This window comes from Diabrotica virgifera, chromosome 3 (assembly GCF_917563875.1).
Source record: "Diabrotica virgifera virgifera chromosome 3, PGI_DIABVI_V3a".
Taxonomy (NCBI): Eukaryota; Metazoa; Arthropoda; class Insecta; order Coleoptera; family Chrysomelidae; genus Diabrotica; species Diabrotica virgifera.
Window position 1 is genome coordinate 249865713 of NC_065445.1, and position 18481 is coordinate 249884193.

The window sequence follows — 18481 nt, forward strand, 5'->3', positions numbered from 1 at the left end:
CCGAGAAAATGCATTTTGTTAACGTATACCGATTTTGAACTTTGAGGGTTACATTTTCTCCGACCTAATTTTTGATTGGAATTTTGCTATTTTTGGCAATTTTCACACGTATTATCGATAGTTTTTATTATAATAATATATGTTATGAGGATTTTAAAGATATAAAAATTGGTGTGGAGAAAGAGGACAAAAATAAAAAGGTGACAGTTTGAAAATTATGATCCTATTTTTTATATCTTTGCGGTAAATTCCGGTCAACTTTGACCGGTTGTATCTCAGGAACTACTCGTCATAATTAAACGTTTTTTCTTTTAAAGAAGCGTCCTGCCGCTGTCTTTCGAATACCGTTTTCACAATTTTATTTAGTTTAATATTTCCCGAGATATTCTATTTGTTTTTAAACCAAAAAATTGTGTATAAATTTAAAATATTCCTGAGGCCGCTTAAATAGTCCAATTTCAATTCTGTAGATTACATTAGATAGGTATAGTGTCTTTTATGAAAAAATCTTAGTTATTCTTATGCATCATAATTATTGTCGTTATTATAGCGACCGTAAATTTTTAATTAACATTTTAATTGTTGCTAAACTGTTCATTCAATTTCCATAGACTTCTGGAGTTATAATGTATTGGGACCGTGCAAGTTCGGCAAAGCGACCTCTATTTCTACGCTCTGTACTTTAATTCGCACTTTTAATTATATTGGCCAATTATATTAGTCCTGGTTGCTGGATAATTGTCAAGACCATAGTCCAAAAAAATAATAAGAAGAAAAAATAAGATGCAGGTTATGTTTAGCAAACGTAAACAATTGTATGTAGTAAATAAAATCAGTTATTAAAATGCAGTACTGCAAGCAAAATACAATTAATTAAATTTACCTTTATATAATAATTGCATATCATATCAATATTATGGAGCAATATATAATTTTTCTGAGTCAATGACAGAAGGTATGAAATATACGTCAATTTGACAATTTCAATTGACAATATGAATTATTTAAGATGGTTGCAATATTTCTCCGCGACTCGCGCACGGTCGTTTCTCGTTTCCCTTTCCAAGTACTTGCACACCGCGAATACGGAAAGAGCTTTTACGTTACCAAGTTATTTAATTATTGATTAACAACTACTTATCTAAAAGTTTAGTTGAAAATTAAAGATTTTGTTGGAAAAACCCGCTTTTTCCGGGGAAAGTTTTTGTCGAAGTAAATCGGAAAAAACAAGTCTCTATACAGAATTTAATTGCGGTGAATTTTTATTTGAGTGTTTTTGGTCTAAATTTAAAATCTTTGGAGTTATAGAGCAAAAATTGAAAAAAACACGATTTTCGGGCGCCATTTTGTTTATAAAAAAAGTAGCACACTATCTGAGGACTTTGCATATCTATATTATTAATACATACAATCATAAGATTCGATTCCAGCAATAAAATTGCTGGTAAATAACGTTTCCTTGTATTTTGCTAATTAGTCCAGAGTATTTAGCTACCTTATTTTGAATATAATCAATAGCCTATAAATCCCGATTTGTTTTTGCTAATGTACCGATTAAAAACAAATCGGATCTGGCAACACTAATCCAGAGTGAAAAGCCTTGATGCCATGATGATGATGATGATGGTTGATTAGTGTTAGTTACAAGCAAAAATGTTATGTAACTTTTTAGCAACTCATCGTACTAAAAAATTTTAATAATAAATTCAAATTTTTTTCATGTTTTTTTGTAAACCTGTTCTGTTTATCTGTCATTTCGGGAAGTATTAATGTTTAACCCTTGAAATTATTTTAATCTATTACTAATTTATATGTAAATAAAAACAATCAAATTGTTGATACTGGTTTGTAGTTAAGATTTTGACCAAATCGTTTATCGAACACAAGATCAAGTTCAATCTTTCAGGTACTTTGCGCCTCGACGGTATATTTTCGGATTTTGTTGATAGCCTTAATTTTTAAACTCTTTGTGTTGGTGCAGTAAACGAAATGGATTCGTTGGAACCTGTCAAAATGGATTTGGATTTGGATTATCTTTGGAAAGAAGCAGAGGTCATCGGCAGTTTATTAACCAACAAAAGTCTTGTAAGTTGAAAATTATTTTTTGGGACATACTCGATAAATGGCTGTTTGATATTTTTAAATTTTGATTTTCATATCGCTCAGTATTCTGAAAGAATTTCTATGACGCCTCAAAATTTATATTTTTTATCGAAATGTATTTAACTCACAACTTCTTCAGTCGTGATTTGTATAAAATTAGTTAATGTTAATTGTACTGATTAGTTCAGAGAAATAGGTAGTCGAGGAAATAAAACTGAAAAAACAGCAAAACCTTGCAATTTTTTCGTCCAGCATCGATTTGGAAAAAATTTGGGATTAGGCTCATTTCACCCCTTAGTTTATTTTTTATATTGAGCCGTTGTACGCTTTTGGTTTTTTAAGGGTGAAATCTACCCCTAAAAAAACTAAAATTTTTAGGCCAAAACTCAGATGGAAGGATGGTGTAGATGAGGATGGGATAAAAATAGGCGCAGCAAACTGGCAACGGTTGGCAATGAATAGGACTGACTAGCGTAATAGAGTTGGGAAGGTCGAGGCTCTTTCATAGGGCTGTAGCACCATTGATGATGATGATATATCACAAATCACATAATCGTATGTTATTATACTTTGCTCAAGGTTGTATTTCATAGTACTTTGTTGAGTAGTACCTAGGTACTATTGTTTGTCTTGCATTTTTTCTTTCATTCTTCTCAAGTTTGTTCTAAAACAATTTTTGACACTGAGAGTGATACACATCCACTTTTTTAAGATCTACTTTTGCTGATATGAATCTATTATGAACCCTATCTCCTCCTTTGATTTTTACTATTGCGTCGTGGTAGATTGTTCTTCTTTATGTGTTTTCTTCTTTTAATTGTGACGTCTTCTAACCAAGGTTGGTGATCACTTCTAAATGATTGTCTATCTTTGAAGAAGAAAACTTTAGGAAACTCGATATGATCAACTTTTTGTTTAAAAAACCTGTTGAATATTCTTTGTTGCTAACTACGTAACTATAACTAACTCCAACTGAGATAAGTTTGTGATTAGATTGAATAACTTACAAACCAAAACTGGACAAGATGAAGAACATCCGGCACAATACAACCATTCTTTCCCAGATGTTCATAAAGAGAGGGGAGCAAAAAGGGGAGTTTCTATTATAATATATATAAATTCAGGTTCAAAACGTCCTCCGATGTTGTCCGATGCCTTGTTGCCAATATCTTCTATCATTTCAGTTTTCGTCTTCCAATCCTCGTACACTCATTGATCGTCTTACTCCTTGTGTCCACGTCGTTATTGGCCTTCCTCTTTTCCTGTTGTCTGTAGGTATCCATTTCATAATTTTCTTTGGCAGTCTCTACTCCCCCATTCTTTGAACATGTCCGTACCACGTTATTTGTTTCTTCTCAATGCATTCTACGACCGTTTTCTGTAAATTCATTTTTTGCTTTACTTCCTCATTTCTAACCCGGTCCAATCTCGATGTTCTACTTGCTCTTCTTAGGGCGTCCATCTCAGTAGCTTCTATTTTTCTTTTTTGGTGTTCCTTTATTCTCCATGTTTCGGATCCGTATACCAATGTGCTCTTAATCACGATGTTGTATATTTTCATTTTTCTTTGTTTCCCTATCTCGGTACTCCACAAAACTTCGTTCAATGATTTAATTATCGTTCTTGCTTTATTTATTCTGCTCTTAATTTCTGCATCGTCCGTACCTTCCTTGTTGAAATTAATTCCCAAATACGTATATTCATCACAGCTAGTTATTTTCTGATTATTTTCCAATATCATATCAGTGAAAAAGAAAGAAAGAGGAACAACGAATGCATGTGGCGGAAATGAGAATGCTTAGATGGATGAGTGGAGTGACAAAGAAGGATAAAATTAGAAATGAGTATATTAGCAGAAGTCTAGGTGTGGCACCAATTGATACCAAAATGAGAGAGCATAGAATAAGATGGTTTGGTCATGTTCAACGTCGAGACCTTAATCACCCAATACGAAGAATAGCTGAAGTGCAGATTCCTGGAAGGAGTAGGAGAGGAAGACCAAAGAAGACCTGGGGGGAGACGATAAGGCAGGACATGTTGGTAAAGGGGATTAACATTGATATGACCCAAGATAGAATTGTGTGGAGAAATGAAATTAGGGAAGCCGGCCCCGCATAGGGATAAGGCAAAGAATGATGATCATATCAGTTGAATCCCCACCTAGACATAAATATTGTGTTTTTTTTACATTCATCTGCAGTCCCCATTTTTCGTATTCTTCCTTCAATTTGCGAGACATATATTTCAAATCCTCTTTATCGTTTGCACATATAATCTGATCGTCTGCAAACTGAAGGGTGTACAGGCAGGTGTTGTCGTCGATTTGGATATCCATTCGACTGCATTTTCTTTTCCATATTGTAAGGGCTTTGGCGACATAAATCTTAGACAGACTCGGTGATATGCAACATCTTTGTCGTAGACCTTTGTGGACTGTAAAAAATTCTGTTATTTTGTTTCCTAATTTTACTGCAGATTTCATGTCACTGTATAAATTTTGGACAGCTTTTATGAGAGTAAAGTTAATGTTGGAGTTTTGCAGTACTTCCCATAGTTTCGGTATCGGTATATTGTCATATGCTTTTTGCAAATCTATAAAAACTAGGTTTATTGGCCTATTCCGTTCTAATTTTTTTCGATGATTTGTTTTAACGAAAATACATTATCCGTACAGGACCTTCCAGCTCTAAACCCGCATTGTTCTTCTTCTTCGTATCCTGAGTATTCTTGTTTAATCAGTTCTCTTAAAATTTTTGTATTCTATTATATTTCTATTATAATACATACATAAAAATGGCTTATAAAAATATATCTTCGAAGTTAGAAATCTTATAAATATTTACTAAAAAACCTAGAATAAATTTTGAACTTTCAGGCACTTAACAAACAAGCAAAAATTAAACCTGATATTATAAGCAAATAGAATACCAAACTGGAATTTAAAATTATTATGTAATCGTTTTTTATTACGTGTAGTATATTAACAGATGATGTTTTTTAAAAAACACATTTGACATGATAATTAATAAATTAAACTAGATTCAAAGTTTACTGTATATTAATGAGCATGCCGATGATTTTTATGAATATTTTCCTATAAGTGTACCTACGATTCCGTCATTTGTTTACTAAAACTTAGAATACGAGATGTGACCAGCCACTCGTTTTATTTACCAGTCCATTTGGTTTAAGGTCTGCCTATACTTCTGTTATATTATACTCTTGGTCACCATTAAACAATTCGCTTCATCCAACGGTTGTCTGTCATTCTTCTTATGTGTCCTGCACAGTTCATTTTGCCATGGATAAATTTTGGACTGCATCTGTTACTTTTGATCGTCTTATTTCTTCATTGGATTTGGGATCACTGAGCTTAACGCTTAGCATTCTCCCTTCCATAGCTCTCTGAGTCACTTAAAATTTGTGGACTATGTTATTGTTAAAAGCCCATGTTTCAATTATATATGTCAGAACCGACAATATCTACTAATCGAAGGTTTTTGCCTTAGAGTATATTTGGTTACTAAGGAGCATCTATTAAAAAAATATTTATACGTACATATACAGGGTGAGGCAAGTAAAGGGCCTATTAAAAATATCTCGAGAACTAAAGGCAACAGAATCATGAAAATTAGAATAAAGGGGTTTTGAAGGATGATCTATTAAATGAAAATATTTTGCATATATATCTCTTTGCAACTTCCGGTTATACTGGAAGTTGCTTATAACTTCGTTTTTTTAAATGGGACACCCTATATATTTTTACATTTTTGGATTCTCTTTGATGTCTTCTTTCTTAAAATATCAGGTTTTGTTATATTATACAGGGTATTTTAAAAGATAATTACGTTTTTTTATTAATTTCGTAGCAAAATGAACACCCTGTAGAATTGTAGAAGTTTGACATCTAAAACTCTACTTACGTTCAAATGATTTTTAATATACTCTACTATTGTTAAGAATAATTAGTATAGCTAAATTTTTAATTTTAGTATACAGGGTTGGTCGAAACTCGGAATGAGTATTTTGTGAGTTTTCTTAAATGGAACACCCTGTATTTTAGTATTGCAATGAAATGATATTTTATGGTACTTTTTTATTTCTTAAGCATTCCCTATATCTAACTGCTTTAATTTGTGCTTAATTGTTAATCGCACCAACAATCTTAACTACGTAGGTATTTTGATAGCTAAACCATTATTGGTAATTTAAAGGACCAGTCTGGATTAATATGTATTTATTTATGAAAAATTAATACAAAATATGTATTTTCAATTAATGTTTAGCTTGAATCACCAATAACTCACAAATTAAAGCAGTTAGGTATAGAGAATGCTTAGGGAAATAAAAGAGTACTATAAAATATCATGTCACTACAATACAAAAATACAGGGTGTTCTATTTAAGAACACTCAGAAAATACTCATTCCGAGTTTCGACCAACCCTGTATACTAAAATTAAAAATTTAGCTATACTAATAATTCTTAACAATAGTAGAGTATATTAAAAATCATTTGAACGTAAGTAGAGTTTTAGATGTCAAACTACTACAATTCTACAGGGTGTTCATTTTGCTACGAAATTAATAAAAAAACGTATTTATCTTTTAAAATACCCTGTATAATATTGCAAAACCTGATATTTTAAGAAAGAAGACATCAAAGAGAATCCAAAAATGTAAAAATATACAGGGTGTCCCATTTAAAAAAACGAAGTTATAAGCAACCTCCGGTATAGCCGGAAGTTGCAAAGAGATGAAAATATTTTCATTTAATAGATCATCCCTCAAGACCCCTTTATTCCAATTTGCATGATTCTGTTGCCTTTAGTTCTCGAGATATTTCTAATAGGCCAGTTATCTGCCTCACCCTATATACACGGGGTGTCAGATGGGCTAACACCACATCCCCATACCTAACCGCATTCTATTTCTATCCTGGGCATCTTCCTCTTCCAAATTTCGGTGTTCCATGGCTTTCCTTATCGTGTCGTTCCAGAATAGTCTTATTCTTCCCCTTTTCTTCCTACCTGCGGGTTTCCATTTCAGTAGTTTCTTTGGCCATCGTTGGTCGTCTCTCGAGCCTGTCCACTGCTGTATCATGTGCCTGCATCCTTATTCTTATTTCTTCGTTACGCACTCTGTCCAATCGGGAGATTCCACCACTTCTACGTATGTAGGCCATTTCCACAGCATTGACCTAGGTATCTTCTGGACTCTGCTGTTAATGTCCAGACTTCGCTTCCATACATTAGGACCGATTCCACAAATGACTTTCCTATTCTTATAGTGGAGTCAATGAAGGTTGATATGAGTTATTACCTCAGATTTCGTTGAAGCTCCATCGATTTTCATAAAAATTGGTGAGTGGTTAAAGGATACCTCAAGGAACAAAAGTGACATAGTGCCAACTTGCGCTTTTTGCATTTTAGGGGTGAAATACACCCCTTTTTTAAAAAATTTTTTTAGATTTCTGAAAGTGCAGTCACTGTAAGTTTTCACTTCCTATTTCGTTGAACCTTCATCGATTTTCATGAAAATCGGTAAGTGGTTAGAGGATACCTCAAGCAATAAAAGCTATATAGCATCAACATGCGCTTTTGCATTTTAGGGGTGCAATATACCCCTACTTTTTAAATTGTAAAAAATGCAGATTTCCGCATTATGGCGCAAGTAATCTTTTATTAAGAAAAATAAATATTTGTTTTATAATTATGTGCTTGAATTACATTTTTTTTTTAATTTTTCAAACCTTATAGTAACCAAAAATCCGAAAATTAACAAGTCGAAAATCACGAAAACCTTATTCTTCTATATTTCTGAAAGTGTAGTCACTGAATGTTTTCACCCACGATTTCTTTGAACCTTCATCGATTTTCATGAAAATTGTTGATTAGTTAGAGGATACCTCAAAAAACAAAAGTGATATGGCACCAAGTTGCGCTTTCTGCATTTTAGGGGTGAAATCCACCTTTATTTTTAATGATAAAAATGCAGATTTCAGCATTCTGGCTCAAGCAATCTCGTTTAATTAAGTAAAATAAATATTTTTTTACATTTATGTGCATGATTTATAATTTTTATTAATTTTTCAAAGCTTATATCAACCAAAAATCAGAAAATTGGCAAATCGACAATCACGAAAAAAATTATTCTTTTATATTTCCAAAAAAGCAGTCACTGAAGGTTTTCACCCCTGATTTCGTTGAACCTCCATCAATTTTCATGAAAATTGGTAAGGTTAGAGGATACCTCAAGAAACAGAAATGATGTGGTACCAACTTGCGCTTTTATCCTGGGGGTGGATGTTACCCCTTCTCATGGGTGAACACTATTTTATTAAAAATAACCCCATAATTAGATAGAGGAGTAAATTCTAAGCAAACTTTCTTTTATCAAATTTATAAATTTTTGATTTAAATAATATTTCATAATTTAATAAGATATTATTGGTACAGTAAAACCTGCCAATAACGGCCACTAAAAATAGAAAACAATTGGCCGTTATAGAAATGTGGCCGCTAATGCTAGGTTTCCTTTTCCACAAATACATAAAATATTATTGAAAATTTATTTATTTTAGTAATTAAAGCAAATCTGATTAAATATAATTCTACAAACAAACGGAACATACTAACACTAAATTCAATTTACTACAATATAAAACAATATCTATACTAAAAAACAACTACAAGAAAAACAGAATTTTTGTTTGTTTTACATTTTCTTAGATAAACGAAATATACTAAAACTAATTTAATATGGGTAATACATAATATAAAACAACATACTATAGCTACTACGAAAAATACGCTTATCACTAAAGTATCGTCGTGCTTTCATGCTATATTCAACAAAACCAACTTGGTACGGCCTTTAATTAGATATCGCAAATCACTTTGGCTGATTTTGTCTGCATATATATTATGTTTGAAGAATCCTTTTTTTTTGTGAGACTGGATATAGGACATTTCTCAAGTATGAATTCACATTCATGGTATATCGTTGCTATACAGGGATAATAATCTGTGCAATGTTATGGTACAGGCTACGTTAAATATGAAGTAAATGTGGAAGATATACACTGATTATTCATTTCAATTTAATTTGATTGTTTTTTAATCGTTTACAATATTTAAAATAATTAAAGATATAAAGTTAGGGATTTCAAAAATAAATTCAGTTCTCACTGGCAGGGTGGGAAATAATAAAGTGCCATACAATAGCATTTCATTATAATGATCATTACAGGTATTACAGGCTGCTCCGTTTGAGAAAACTCATACTCTCAAACTTTGAGAAAACATTCATTCAGTTTCGACCAACCCTGCATTAGCTAAGATTAAACGTTTTGCTAGATTAATAATTTTTAACAATAATAGACTATATTAAAAATCACTTGAACATAAATTGATTTTCTGATGTCAAATCACTACAATTATACAGGGGGTGAATATTTCTATGAAATTTGAAAAAAAAACGTAATTATCTTTTAAACTACTTCGTATAACATCACAAAACCTGATATTTTAAGAAATAAAACATAGAGGAGAATCCAAAAATGTAAAAATATACAGGGTGTTCCATTAAACAAAAGATAATTTTGTTTCACCCTGTCAATATGGGTGGCCCTGTATATTTGGAAATGTATTTAAATTCTGATATTATCTATGCCCCAATCTCACCTAAATAAACTTTTTTCGTATCTCCTACAACAAACGACTAATTGGACTTCCCACAACCTGTATACATACAAAATCTCCGCTATAAAATTTTTTCAAAAAAAATGTTATTGGTTTTTTTAAAATAACTCAGTTAATTTTTGAAATATGAGATTTATCCAAAAACCATTACAGAGCTAAGTAAACGGTCTATAACACTGTATTAAACATAATTTTCTAAATCCTTTATTTTTTTTTTAAATACAAGGTGAAATGGCCCCGTTACATGGTTCTCGCAGTAAAATTTAGGTTTTAAATGTTTCTATCTCGGTTATTTTTTGTCGTAAAAAAATATTAAAAAAGATAAAGCTTAAATAACGTTAAAGCTAAAATTTTGTTCTCTACCATTTTTTAAGTATATCGAGTAGTTTTGGAGTTATTATCAAAAGAAAATTAAATTCACGAAAATTTGAAAAATTCTAATTTTTTTAATCGTATTTTTTTTTCAAAAATATGCATTCTAAACCGGTCAAAATTGTTGAAGTTATTACTCATGTTAAAATAAATAGAATTTTAAATGGGTTAATATAAATTTTAATTTTTGTGGAAATGACGTATGTTTCATTTTTCATTCTTCCCTAAAAAATCTGAAAGGGTCCTATTATTTCCATCATAACTTGCTTAATTTTGATACTATCGACTTCTTATATAGCTTTTTGATAGTTACCTTTAAGATCTTTATTAAAATGTTTAGTGTCTATATATAACAAAGTGCATCGTTTTCCTGTTATCTAAGCTTGAATACTAAGATTTGAGTACTCGCGGAAAAAAAATATACATTCAATTGCATATAACCCACTTTGTATATGTAATAAAAGATTTTTCGAGTAAGGAGCTTATTTATTTTTATATTATCTTCGATTTTGGTAATAACAACTTTTTTAAAGAAACTTATGGTTTTTAAGTTATTTATGAAAAACTGCTTTAAAACATGGATTTTTTTCAGGAAAAATCAAAACTTTTAATCTTTAATAACTCAAAAGCTATTGATTTATTGGAATAACTTTATATAACAAATTTTACTTATAATTTGTCCCTCTATCGATTAGTGGTATTATTTTTAATAAAATAATTTCCACCCCCGAGAAGGGGTGGCATCCCCCCCCCCCCCAGGGTAAAAGCGCAAGTTGGCACCATATCACCTTTGATTCTTGAGGTATCCTCTACATACTTACCAATTTTCATGAAAATCGATGGAGGTTCAACGAAATCGGAGGTGAAAACCTTCATTGACTCCACTATTAACTTTGTAGTTCGCGATATATTTTTATCACACCACACGGAAATCAAGCAAACTATTACCTTCCTAATTTGTTCAACTCGCCTTTGGATTTCTTTGTTTCCTAGACCTTCTCTGCTTATTATAGCTCCCAGATATTTGAATTCTTCAACCTGTTTAATTGATGTGTTCTCTTTTATTAGGATTTCAAAGTGGGCGTCAGAATTCACGACTAGATATTCTGTTTTTTCTATATTTATATTTAATCCCCATTCCGTGTCTCTCAGTAACCCTATTCACAGTATCTGAAGACTATGGTCCGAATAAGTCCGACTCTGATATCTTCTGAAAAGTGTAATACAACGTTCGCAATTATTACATCAGACTAGACTTTAAACAGTATCGGTGACAGCACACAACCCTGTCTAACACCTCGTTGTATTTCATTGGCCTTGACATGTTACCATTGGTCTTTATGACTGCTGTCTGATTCCAATAAGTAGTAGCTTCTATAGTTTGAGAATCTCTTTTGTCGATTCCAATATCGTTCAATCCTCATCAAGGGCCTATGACGCACCCAGTCAAACGGCTTTTCAAAATCTATAAAACAGACGACAAGGTCTGATTGTTGATCTTTGCACCCTTGTGCCCAAAGTTTGAAGACAGAATATTGCTTCTCGTGCCCCCATGCCTTTCCTAAATAAAACATAGGTACAATAATTTTTTCTACGAGTGTGCAAAAATGTCTACTTTCGCGCACGCGTTTTAGTTTAGAAAGTTTTACTTTTTCGCATGCGTGTTAATTTTCCGCACGTGTTTTACTTTTCCGCACGTGTTTTACTTTTCCGCACGCGTTTAGATATTTTAATATGGTCTTATAATACATGCAATAAACTAATATTTAGATATTATTTACTATTTTATTTCAAATGTATCTTATTGTGTTCCTGTTTTAAAGAAATTAACGCGATTATTTCATTCTTAGGAGATTCTGACAAATAGAAAGCTACAGAAATAAAAATTAAACTGATTATTTCATTCATAGGAGATTCTGACCAATAGAAAGCTACAGAAATCTGAATTAAATCGATAATTTTTGATAATCTCCCGTCGTCAAGTATATTACGTCAGATGCCCTTCGTTGCTACGAAAAAATACATTCAGTGACATTAATGACAATTATTGTTTTAAAAACTATAAAAGTGATGGCTTTCAATCGTCAAATATTTATAAAAACTGTGTGTTTAATGGTACTTACATAAATAAATTACAATAAAATTTTGGTTTTGAACAGTTTTATTCATTAAATAATCGCAACAAATTGCACTCAACCTCTGAAATTAATATAGAATTTTTGGTCTCGTGACACTTTGACATAATTTCACTCGCCTTCGGCTTGTGAAATTAAAACTGTCAAAGTGTCACTCGGGAAAAAGTCAATAATTTCAGAGCTCTTGTGCAATTACTACTGATAATTTTTTAATGATTTTAACTTCCAATCGTATAGTTATTAAGATATTTTTGATCACGTGTTTAATTCTGTCCAATCAGATTAAAATTATACTGGAAATTATCTAGTGTAGAAAATTACCGATAGAATTTTTTTAAGTAGATTGTTTCTGTTTAATATCAAGCAGTTTCCTAGTTTTAAAAACTGTCACATTTAAGAAAATATCCATAATATACGTATTAAAAAATAATCTTAGGAATGTCATACGACAATAAGAATAAATAAGAAAATAATGCTTCATTTTTACTCAAATTTGTTGTCATTGGGCAATAGCCACTCGAGCTTTGCGGGCTCTCGTGTCTATTGCCAAACAATAAATTTTCGAAAAACTGTCGCATTATTTTCAATTTATTCTCACTCTCTTGTGATATTATACGCTCTGAGCTTCGCTGGTGTCGCTCCTAGCGGATTAGTAATGCAACTTTTACCGCTAATTTTTAAATTTATTATTTAATTGTTATCGCTTAATATTTACAATGCAAAAAAGTAATTAAATTGTAATCGATTTTTTTAAGATTTGCTGATCATTTTGACGTTCTATTGATGAAATATTAATTTCTTACTTCGGATACTTTCACAATTATCGTGTAGATGGCGCTAAGATTAATAGATTAATTTATAATTACATATTACGGAACATTAAAATAACTTAAATTCAGTATTTAAAACGTAAGTATATTTAAGGTAAAAATATATACCACAGCTTTGACCAACTAATATTTTTTATAATTAATGTTTTTATTTTTAATTTTAAATTAATCACTTTGACATTTATGTCAAATTTCCAGTAAACGTTTACAGACTTGTCACTACTGGCGCTCGCGAATTTTTAAATATCCCCTTTACGTACGAGCTGACAGCGTATACCCTATAATTTTTGATAATTTCCCGTCGTCAAGTATATTACGTCAGATACCCTTCGCTGCTATGAAAAAATACATTCAGTGACATTAATGACAATTAATGTTTTAAAAATTATAAAAGTGATGACTTTCAACCGTCAAATGTTTATAACAACTGTGTGTGTAATTGTACTAATTTGTACTTACATAAATAAATTACAATAAAATTTTGGTTTTGAACAGTTTTATTCATGAAATATGTAATCGCAACAAATTGCACTCGATCTCTAAAATTAATATAGAATTTTAGAGCTCTTGTGCAGTTACTACTAACAATTCGATGAAATAAAATTATTTTGACATAATATTCGAAAATCAAATCGGTAGACAAACAGTCGTTTTGAATCATCGTCATGGAAACCAAGATCGTCGTTATGCTAACTAATTATATTGAAAATTTGGTTTTGACAACATTGTCAAAGAATTAATTTGTGTATGTATTTTCATATTAATTAAATTAATTAATTAAGATTTGGTAATTTTTTAAAGACTCTTAGAAAAAATATTGTTCCTAACTCTTACAGAAAGTTTCTTTTCCGCACTCGACTGCTTGTCGTTTTATTAATTAAAGGTATCATATTTTTAGCAAAAACTAAAAATTTTCGTTTTATTTCTGTACAAGTACTATTAAATGATGGATGATTTCAATTTCTTCGGGATCCAACAAGCTGCTTAATAGCGTAAAATAAAATACTATTCCGTTCTCTTTAGTAGATCATCGATTTCTTTTTAGATCGAAATGGTTTTGACATCATAAATCCGTTAAATATATTTAATGTCTGTGTAAATGGCTGTGAAGTAATGCCAAACCACTAGAGTAGGTTTTTATTAGACATTTGCCAAATCGGTGAAAAAGATAAGCAAAACCGATTATTTTGTAAATCAAAAATACTAAAATGTAGCGTTCTCGTATCCTTTTAGTATCTGTAACCACACGGGAATGTTACTTTCCAAAGAAAAATTCAAAATAATAACAAAAATTGACATATTTACAGGCAGGGCAACGAAGCATAAAAAAGCCCAAAACCTAGGAATATTGTTCAGTAAGATGAATCGTCATGCAACTTTTTGCATTCGATTCGAGAGAGTGTCAGGAAATTTTGTGAACTAAATTTATTTGAACTAAATTGAAAATTTAAAAAAGAAAAAGGTATTTTCAACGTGCACTTGAAGAGATTCAAAATGAAAAATTTAGAACTCGAGAAATATTGACGGAAATGAGCTGAAGTACTCACTTCATGACGGCGATAATCTCCAAGATATCTGGTGTCCAGGGTGAAACTAGTCTCCTGAAGTTATAATAATTCAAAATCAGTAAATAACCATTACGGGGGGGGCGGGGTTGGGTTCGCTGAGCACGAATTTCATGACGGCGATGGTCTCCGAGGTAACTGGTTCCAAAGAGTTCTACTCTGGGCACCAAGTAACTTAGAGGTATCGATGAGACCATCGCCGTCATGGAATTCATGCTCAACCACCCCAAAACCCCCGAGTAATGGTTATTGACTGATTTTGAATGATTATAACATAAAACTCCAGGCGACTAGTTCCACCCTGGGCAGCAAGTACCTTGGATAATATCGCCGACATGAAATTCGTGTTCAGCGACCCCCAAAACCCCCGATTATCAAAATTCAACTCAATTTTCATCTGCCGGAGACCAATTTAGTTCACAAAATTTCCTGACACGCAAATCGAATGCAAAAAGTTACGTCATGACGATTCATCTTACTGCACAATGTATTTGGTTATTGTCACAATGATTGAATAATAATTGTGAAAATACCTAGAGTACATTAATCAATAACATTCAATTTATTCAGCCAATAAGTTAGTTTCGTATATTTAATAAATAATGTTAATTCTGGCAGCAACTTACTTTCTTGAGCAACTCAGCTTGGTTTATCGTGACAACGTACATATTTCATAAAAACAATGTACAACTGTTGTTAATATAGAGTAATATTTTTTGATTATTCCATAGATGTAAACTGATTGATGTGACAACGAATGCATTAATCAATTTACTACTGTGTTTAATTACCACAATCAATGCGTTCATGGTAACAATAAACGTAGTTGTTGAAACAATAAATGTTTTGCTTGACCAATTGCAATGTAACGGTTTTTTCTTATCGTGATACCCCGAGCTTCTCTATTTTACCATTGTTTAAAAAAGAATTATTTGTTACACAATGCTCTTACCTCTCCCGAAGTGCAGAATAATTTTATTTCGTTTCCAAGTCTAGTCCATACTGAAAGGAAGTTTTCGTATGTCTATTATCGTATTCATTTTATTCGAATCCTGAGAAAACTAATTAGTAGATATTTTTGAGAAATTTAAACGCAGAATAAAATATTACAGTATTATCGAGGGTCTGAAGTTCCTGAGAACTATAATGAATATTTAATGTCACAGGAGTGAAAAAGAGGAAATTTAGTATGATTTTTAATTTCAAATATACCTACCAATCAAAAGAAACTTTTTGTTTATTCTAAGGGACTTTCAACCCTTGGTAAAAATGTAATCTTTTATTCTGCGGCTAAACTTTTCAAAAATACTTATCAGTTTTCTCAGGGTTCCAAAAAAAAATTAATGCGTTTAAAAATAATTCGATCGAAATTTTGCACCTGCGCTCTCAAAAAGGATTAAAGTGTTATACATTTTTGGAATCACTATTTCAAACGCTTTTAAATGAGCTATCACATGATGTACTTTCCCATTTAAGAAAATCAAAGTTGTGCCTGTCATCTGAAGAGGGATCGCGTAAAGTTCGAAACATTGATGTTATAATATACTTTGATTATTTTAAAAATCGACCTGTGCAAGAGTTTTGTTTATATTATAAATATAAGTTAATAAGGGGAGGTAACACTTATTCCGTACTGTATAAGTGAAATCATATGAGAAATCACACAGTGTAAAGTCCGTTAGGTTTAGGATAAAAAATGGGGATTTGCAAAATTATTATTATTTAATTAATATCATGCATTGAGCTAATGCCTTCAGTAATTATTAATATAAAATACGTTCATAGTAGGAATGAACGAAACTGATTGTAGGTATGAATAGAATTGCTTGTAACAATAACCGTATTTATTTTGGGAATGAACGGAATTAATTGTAAGAATAAACGGAAATAATAAATTGTAGAAATAAACGAAATTTATTGGATGCATGAAGCAGTATACGTTAGGAGAAATAACACTGTTTTTGATACAACGAAGAGTCTTCGTCGGTCAATTAACGACGTTGTTGTTTCAATGAATAGTGTTTGTTGACTCAGTGAACAGTGTTCGTAATATCAATAAAATGATATTATGGTATATATAATTAAAGTATTATATATGCATAAATGGATGTTTATCCGTTTAATAAACGTAATACATTGGATCAACTAACGAAAATTATGAATTGGCGAACATCGATTTGTTGTTCCGATAAAACCAAGAATTGGACAAATTTTAAGTATTGATTTTGTTGTCTGAATTAACATTTTTATTAATATTACGTACCTTTTTCGATGAGTGTAGTTAGAGAAATAAAAGCACAGAGAATTAGATGGTATTTACACATAACGAGAAGAGAGAAGAACAATCCGTTAAGAGTTATAACCGAATGGATACCACCAGGTACAAGAACCAGAGGCAGGCCTAAACTCAGATGGAGACAACAAGTAGAAGAAGAGTTAAGAAGTATGGAAATTAGAAATATAGGAAGGAAAATCAAAGAGGGAGAAGAATGGAGAAAGGTAGTGGAAACAGCGAAGTCACACCAGCAACTGTAAAACTAAACTCAGAATGGGATGATCCCCCACAAAAAGGATCTTCAAGTGAAAACAGTTTCAGCTTCCTCGGGAGCGTATGGCTTGTATTAATACATATTTGGATGATATCATATTTCAGAGTTTTTAAGAACCTTTATTAGAAGGAACATAATTATTTGTTGTGGTTATAAGCATTACAAAATTAGTTTTTTCATAATCGTTACGATACTCTTAGCGTTTGAAATAATATACCAAAATTGGCACCAGTGAAGAAATGTATATTAAGATGGTACCTAAAAAATTATTTCGTGTATTTATGAAATAGTTACCGGTGACAATATTTTACGATTGTGAAACGTAATAGTACTATTGACGTTAAAAAGCTTTATTACGGCATTTTACAGCTAGTTTGTGACTGACCATTTAAATTGAACTTGAATAAATGTAATTACATTAATATAATCTTATGAAAGATGGTTTGTTTATACTTATGATTGCAAAAATACATTTGTGTGTGTCTGAAGTATGTAAATCACATATTTTATATAATATAGACGTTATCCATAGAAATAAAAAAATGGTAATGAGATAATTATTTAACAATTTTGACAATGTAAAAAGAATAACACGAGTAACATTTAGTAGGGCAGTCAATGAAGGTATTTGGCTCCGAATTATATTCTACTACATCGATTTACTTGATATTTTCACAGGAAGTAGGGAACAGCTCAAGAAACAAAGTCTACCCTATGCCGATGAGCGCTTTTATCTTGGGGGTGGTTCCCACCCCTTCTCGGGGGTGAAAAATGTTTTTGTTAAAATAGCCACGGAAGAGGCTAGAGAACCCAATTTTAAGCAAAAACTGTTCTATAATTATTTTTTAAAAACTCTATAGTTTTTGAGTTATTCGTGGTTGAAAATTGGCCATTTTCATTGAAAAATTACACCTTTTCGGACGTATTTTTGCGAATACCTTAAAAACTATGCATCTAACAAAGAAGCTATATAAAATAGTTCTGTAGATTATAAAAAAAAAAGAGATTTGTTCCTTCATAAATCTTCTAGTCAAAATACAAAGAGGGGTATGGTAGGTAAGAAGAGTTTGTTTTTTTGCTGCATGCTCAAATCGGTTTATTCAACTTGAAATAACAGAGAAACTGTTTTAGGTGTATAATGATACTAATAACTTTTGTAGGGCTTGAAAAGACCTTTAAATTGAGCAATACTAAATGTCGATCACATTCAAACTAAGCGAGATAT

The 18481-nt window shown here is 31.4% G+C and overlaps 1 protein-coding gene across 2 annotated transcripts in view; it reads left to right on the plus strand.

The window, feature by feature from the left end:
- The window catches only part of LOC126881677 (elongation of very long chain fatty acids protein AAEL008004), a 210744-nt gene that overhangs the window by 31669 nt on the left and 160594 nt on the right, over nucleotides 1-18481 (plus strand). The window contains exon 1 of one of the 2 annotated variants that reach the window (XM_050646078.1): nucleotides 1875-2085. The exons of the other annotated variant lie outside the window; for it this stretch is intronic. Coding sequence (XP_050502035.1) covers nucleotides 1990-2085 — 96 coding nt within the window. The 5' untranslated portion in view covers nucleotides 1875-1989. Of the gene's footprint in view, nucleotides 1-1874; nucleotides 2086-18481 lie in introns of those variants that run through there. 2 annotated transcript variants of the gene reach the window in all.